At 62.2% G+C, this 6,700-nt stretch overlaps 1 protein-coding gene across 1 annotated transcript in view; it reads right to left on the bottom strand.

Annotated features, from left to right (window-relative positions):
* Window positions 1-686: 686 nt before the first annotated feature.
* The window catches only part of COL26A1 (collagen type XXVI alpha 1 chain), a 173,244-nt gene continuing 167,230 nt past the window's right edge, over window positions 687-6,700 (bottom strand). Inside the window, exons 10-13 of the mRNA XM_024745284.1 lie at window positions 6,211-6,246; window positions 5,013-5,060; window positions 3,079-3,163; window positions 687-2,302 (exon numbers count right to left, since the gene is read on the bottom strand). Of these exons, the coding sequence (XP_024601052.1) occupies window positions 2,142-2,302; window positions 3,079-3,163; window positions 5,013-5,060; window positions 6,211-6,246 (330 nt within the window). The 3' untranslated portion in view covers window positions 687-2,141. The remainder of the gene's footprint in view (window positions 2,303-3,078; window positions 3,164-5,012; window positions 5,061-6,210; window positions 6,247-6,700) is intronic.

Below are 6,700 nucleotides of genomic sequence, written 5' to 3'. Positions count from 1 at the left end.
TGGGAAGATGGAAGTCAGCCAGACCCAGCCCTGCTGTGAGGGAGCTTGCGGAGTGCCAGCTCGGGACAAGGATATTCTAGGGAGACAATGTGGGGCCGGGGGCAGGGGGCACCAAGCCCGAAGCTTCCGGCTGGGAACACAGGGTCTTGCAACGGGAAGGGGGCTGCTGTCAGAGCAGAGCTCCCCTGGGTCCCCTCATGTGCGGTGGGGTGGCCCCAGCAAGGGTGAGCTCCGGCTAGACACGGCCTGCAGGAAGCCCTGGGTGGCATTCAGCCAGTCCCCCACCTCGGCTGAGGGCTCAGGGGAAGGTCCGAGACGCTGGGCCCCCAAGTGGACAAAAATGTCCAGGACCCCAGGCCCAGGGCAGGAGCATGGTGGGTAGGGGTCCCTCTGCCCAGAGCCCTGAGCCCTCCCCACTTCACTCTCCGTCTAGCAAAGCTGGACCCAGGCCCAGCCCAGATGCAGCGCTGCTGGGTAGAGGGTGGGGAGCCTCTGAGGGGCTCCCCTCGCTCTCCCAACCCCCCATGGGGCTCCTGGGGGGCAGAGCCAGGCCTCCCTGCCTCAGGGCCTTGTGGTCACTTTGGCTCCCAGGGGCTCCCGTCGGACACCCCTGGGGCTGGGCCTGGCCGAAGCTGACCCGGCACAGCCAGCCTCCCCAGCAGCCGCCGCCACAGGACACGAGAGCACAGCGGGGAGAGCACCTTTATTGTCAGAGGGTTACAGGTTTCCCGCCGCCTCTGACCGCCCCTCCGTGAAGACAGGCCTGCAGGAAGCCACGTCTTGGCTCCCACACGGCCAGCCCTGCCTCAAGGGGGGCAGTCGAGGCCTCAAGGGCAGGGAGAGGTTACCAGGGCCTGGAGGGACCGGGCCACAGTCTCCCCGGTGCAACAAGGGCGGTGGGGACGAGTCGCTCCTGCCACGAGGGGAGATGCACCTGGGGCGGCGCCAGCACCTGTGAATGTCTGAGTTTGCGGCCGTCGCTGAGACAGCGAGAGGAGCACGAGGGCCAGCCCAGGGCACAGGGGACCCGATACCGGAGAGGCCTCGAGCGCTGTGGCCTTGAGAGCTGCTCTGGGGCACCGGGGACCTGGGTGTCTGCTGCGGAGCCCAGCTGGGACCACAGCGCCGAGCGTGGGAGCATCTCTCTCCAGCAGGGCCTGGGAATCAGGCAGCAATCCCTCTTCCTCCTTGGGACATAGGACTTGCCGTGTAACGCAGAAGTGGCCAACCCTGTAGCTTCCCAGAGAGCCTGGGAGAGGGCGGGGCTGCAGGGATGGCCCCTGGAGGGTGCACATTTGCATTAAATCCTGCCTCCTCCCGGCTCAACGGGGTCAGAGAGATTGGGACGCGCCGGTGGGCAATGCCAATTCAGTTTGAGGGTCCTTGCACCCCAACGCTCCTCTCTCACGGTCTCCAAGTCCACGTGACTGTTTTGGGTTTATTCAAGGTCTCCCTGGCCTCCAAGAGTAGCTACAGGCCAAGCTGCTCCCCAACCCGTGGAGCAGACCCCGAGCCCAGGCACGGGAGTCGAGGAAGGAGGCCCAGGGCCCCCGCAGTCTCGTGCTGGGCAGGGCCCTGCCCTCCTTCCCCGCTGGAGCCTCAGCAGCCGCCCGGCCCGACACCCGCCCTGAGTTTCCCCGTGAAGAGGGGAAGCTGGCACGGTAGAGAGAACATGGGTTCAAACCCTGCCCCAGCCATCCATGGTCTGGGGGCCTTGGGCAGGTGAGTTATCCTCTCCAAGCCTCTGTCCCCCGTGTAAAGTCGGGATAACAAGCCTACCTCCTAAGGGTTAAATGAGACAATGTAGGGAAGCTCCTCGGACAGGCCCGAACGATGCAGGGGCCCAGTAAACAATGAGTATTACGACTATTCTCACAGCCCACCCGGCCCACCAGACCCCGTCTCCAGCAGGGAGTGCCGGTGAGGAGGGAAGGGACCAGGGCAGGGCTCTGGCCTCGGGCCCCCGCCCCTGGAGCTGCCATCTGTCCCCAAGGCCCCCAGCCCCCAGGAGCCAGTGTTCCTGACGATCGTCCAGGCCTGGAGCCCGGTCCCACTCGGGGTGTCCTCAGGTGCCAGTGGCTGCATAGGCCCCGGGGCTGGGTCTCTGGCGGAGTCGGGGCTTGTCCTGGAGCGCTGGCCTCTTACTTCCCGCCGCTGGCCCGGCCAGCGCTCCTCTGCCCAGGGTCGGGGCCAAGCAGGGCAGCCAGGGAGCCATCGGGTGGGGGGCCACCACGCTTCATCTTGAGGTTGGCTCTCAGAGCGGCGTCCTGGCCGGAGCCCCCGTCAGGGGAGGCCAGGGGATCTGGAAGGAGAGCAGGAGGGCGGGCTTGCACAGGGCCTTGGGAGCAAGCAGAGCACCTTCACTTCCAGCCCCGCCAGCAACGGAAGCTCTGTGCCCAGTGAGGACACGACAAAGCAGCAGCTGGCTTCTACTCCTCACGCGTCCATTCACTCACTCATTCACCCATTCGTTCATCCGCTCTTTCATCCATTCATCCACTCATCCAGGCGCTCGTTTCATTCATTCTCCCATTTGCTCATCTATCCATTCACCAATTCACTCATTCATCCATTCTTCAACAAATGCTAACCAGGGCCAGGCTCCAGGCCCTGCAGAAGTGCCAGGGAGAGACATGGAAACCTCACCCCATAAGGGAACTAAAGGTTCAGCACTTGGTGGGGAGATAGGAAGGCAGCTTCAGGGAGGAAGAGATCCCGGAGCAGGTCCCGAAGCGGGAGCTGGTGCCCAGGAGGCCAAGGGACCAGCCTGAGCAAAGGTGCCGAGGTGGGAAAGGGCCTGGGGTAACCGGATGACGGCTGTGTGTCACTGGACACCAGGCCATGCTGGGGAGGGACTTGGGACCTGGATGTCGGTCACGGGCAGCAGGGAGCCACGGAGGGTCCTTGAGTGGGGGTGGGACAGGGCCAGACTGGCAACCAAGTGAGGGGCCGCTGGGGCAGGGAGAGCAGGCACCAGAGGCAGCACCACGAGGGCGGCAGGGAGGCGGAACAGAGGGAGATCCAGACTCGGCGGCCGCCTGTGGGCCTGCCTGTCCCCAGGTCCTGGTCGCCACGCACCGTGGATCCCAATCATGTGCTCCAGGATGAGGACTCTCTCGGCCAGGATCTTCAGCGCCTCCCGCAGCTGCTGCACCCCCTCGCCCTGCGGGGGAGGAGGCAGCCAAGGTCAGGGCCGTCCCGCTTCAGTGTACTGTCCCAGCCCTCCCCACGCCCGCCACTTCCCTCCTGCCACCAACATCAGTACAACAGCCATCATAGGGCGGGCATCCTGGCGCCAGGGCTGGGGTTCGAATTACTATTCAGAGACACGGAACTTGACGCACAGAGAGGGTAACCAGAGTCCTGTGGCCACACAGCCTGGAAATGGCCGACCGGGGCTTCACACCCAGACCTGTCTGCCTCCAGCCTGAGCTCGTCCTGCTCCCATGGCTGCCTGCTGCTTCCTCTGTGTGCCCTTCTTTCCAGAAAATACTCTGCTGTGGGCAGAGCACCGAGCACGGGCCCACGGGTCGGGGGTGCTTTGCCTGTCTCCTTCCTGGCACTGCCCACCCGAGAGATTTCCGGGGTGGTCACCCGGGCAAGAAAAAGAGAGGGCAGAGCCACGGCTTCTGGAATGCCAGCAGGAGGACGCGATGATGGCACGTCTGCTTTCTGGGAGCCAGCCTACACACGGGCGAAGGACCTCGTGTGTCGAGACACGTGAATGAGCTGATTAATCGAGAAGACAGGTGACAAGGCCACTTCGAAATAAAAAGTGATGGTGGAGAGACAAGGCCCCGCCCTGGAGTCAGCAGCAAACAGGCATCTTTGGCTGGTAGAACATGACAGCTCTGTCATGACGTTCAGATTAATTTAGCTTAAAACAAAAGAAAACCAAAAGCATGCTACTGAGTTACGAGAGAGGCCTTCCCACCACAGGCCGTGAGAAGCCGGGCTGTGGGTGGCGTCTGGGATGGGGGTGTCCCAGCTAGGAGCAGGCGGTCCAGGCCCCCTCTGTCAGGACCCGGCTAAGCCTCAGTCCCTGGGTCACAGGACGCACGCCGATGAGATGCGCCGGGGGAAGTCGTGGGCATCCTCTCTGTCTCCCCATCACAAGTGACCCCCGCATCCACATCTTCCTCCCACTGCCTCCTGTGCCCACCACGGCTGCCCTGATTCCAGCCTCTTCCCCCTTCTCCAGTCCCGCAAGGACCTCTGGAATGTCCCCTGGCCCCAGCTTCACCTCTCCAGCCCAGCCCGCCTCCCGCAGCCATCCGCCTCCAACCTCTGCAGATACCCCCACCCCCGGCTTAGAACCTCCCTCAGCTCACTCAGCTGTGTGCCCACTGAGCTGGCCAGCCCGCTGAGCCCTGACACTCCCACGGGACTCATTCTCAGCTTGCAAGGCCTCCCCTGCTGGCCCTACTGCCTCCGCCCCCTTTATCCATCACCCTGGTCCCCAGCCTCCTCTCCCGGTCCCAGAAGGCGTGGCTCCCAACAGCCATGCTCCCACTCCATCTGTGCCCCCTCCCCATCCCATCTTGCCCTGGACCCTGTGTGCTCCCAACCTCACTCTTTCATCGTCCTCTCCCACATCCGCATGCCCATGGATCCTTCAGTCCACCACAGCGACCTTGGGCACACCCGTGTACCAGGTGCTGTCATGGGAGAGTCCTGTCCCTGGAGAGGGACGCCACGGCTTGAAGCCTCCTTAAAAGAAAGGTCTTTTCTGCAGGTCCGTGGTTCCTCCGGCCCTCTCCAGCAGGGTCTCCCCCCGACTCAGGCCCCAGGCCGGTCAACCCATCTGTGCTACCCCATTGCAGCCAACTTCACCCTGTGCTGTAGTCGCTATTCACTCAGCTGTCTCCCCCGCTGGGCGGGACCCCGTTCACCCTGTGACTGATGCCCGGCTCAGGGCTGACGGTGTCAGTCCGGCTCTGTTGGGTACCCGCTCTCCTGCTGAGACACAGCCAAAGGGCAGGAGGGAAGCACGGGCCCAGGGGCACAGTTACCTCGGCGGTAGCTTTCTCTTCCTCTTCCCCCTTGCCGCCAGGCTCGCCCTGGGAAGAAAGTCGTGCAGTCAATGATGGGTGTGGGGTGGGGCGCTTCTCCACCCTCTCCAGCTTCTCTCCCTGGGCACCCCTGCACAGCCTGGCACAGGGTTGATTTTAGGGGCTTAATTCTGTTTCTAGGGAGGGAGGAGTCAGGTTTGGACAGGTGTTGGCCCTTCTAGGGATCACGTCCCCTGCATCTCAGATCTCTGCTTCCCTGACTCTAAAATGGGGCCAGTAACATCAGCCTCACAATAACACCTAGGTGGCCACTTACTCCTGTGTGACCTTGAGCAAGTTACCTTACCTCTCTGTGCCTCGATTTTCCCATCTCCAAAATGGAGGTAATAATAGCCTCGTAGAGCTATTAGGAGGATTAAATAAATCAATCTCAATAATAAGCTTGGAAAAGGCATGGCTTTGGAGGCTAACACTCCTGCATTTAAATCTTGGCTCTACCGTTGCCTAGCTGTGTGACCTTGGGCAAGTTGCTTAACCTCTCTGAGCCTTAGCTGCCAGTTCTGGCAAATAGGGAAAATAAAGCACTGTCTCATGGGGTCACTGTGAAGCTTAAACACGCTATGGATGAAGAGGGTTTCCATATAGAAGATGCTCAGCAAAGATCCACCCCTTTGCCCCCAGCCCCATGCCCCTGACATAAGACTTGGGCACGAAGGAGGTACCCACCTCCTTGGCCCTGGAGATAGGGGCTGAGACTCATGAATTCTTATTTCCAAGAGGGGAATTAGAGGTCAGCTATCTATGTCTCTATTCCTAGAAGGTTCAGAGAAGGCAAGGGACTCTGCAGGTCACACAGCACATTAACCCAGGGGCCTGGGCTCCCTGGAAGGGACCTCAGGACTCTCATCCAAACCTTGCAACAGGAGGCTATTTCAGTCCTTACTTCATACGCTCAGCGAGGGGCTCCCGCCTCCCGAAGTCACCCCTTCTCAACTTGGGCAGCTGGCACTGCACCCAGGTTGCCCGTTTCTCTCCCCCTGCCCCATCCTGGCTGGGCTGGATCCGGCCATGCCTGGGGAAGCTGGGGGGCTGAACTCAGCCAGGCCGCCTGGGGCAGACGCCCGCCCACCTGGTACCCTGGGCCTGCACCAGAGCCCATTGTCCTGGGGGTGGCCCATCCACACGGCCCCACACTTACAGGCTGCCCTGTCACGCCCCGCTCTCCAGCCAGGCCCTGTAGAAAATCAAACAAAGCAGATTAGGCTTTGCCTGCCCTTGACAACCTCTCAGTCCTCCGCTGGCCCTCCCCCTGCACTGGGCTCTGGAAATCTGAAAAATGGATCCGGGGAGGAGGGTGGTGCAGAGGAAACACGAAGGCCACAGCCGGGGGCCTCCCCAGTCCTGGCGCCCCCGCCACTGGCCTGTGAAATGGGGCAATGCCAAGTATGGTTATCACTCGGAGAAGGGGACCAGATGGCAAAGCACACATCCCCCCAGCACGCGAGAGAGGGGTCCTCAGAGAACGAGTGACAGCAATGGTGATCGTGAGGGTGCCTGCGTGGACTCCCCATCAGCGCTGATGCCCAGCCGGAAGGCTCCCCAGGGCCCCAGACCTGTGCATCCAGCCGTCCTCCAGCACCCTTCCCCGGCCAGCCAGGAGATGCCCCCCCTCAACTTCTCCAAAGTGG

The sequence above is a fragment of the Neophocaena asiaeorientalis genome, unplaced genomic scaffold (genome assembly GCF_003031525.2).
Source record: "Neophocaena asiaeorientalis asiaeorientalis breed wild unplaced genomic scaffold, Neophocaena_asiaeorientalis_V1.1 scaffold461, whole genome shotgun sequence".
Taxonomy (NCBI): Eukaryota; Metazoa; Chordata; class Mammalia; order Artiodactyla; family Phocoenidae; genus Neophocaena; species Neophocaena asiaeorientalis.
Note: the sequence above shows the minus strand (reverse complement) of the source record. Positions and strands in the feature narration are given on the sequence as shown.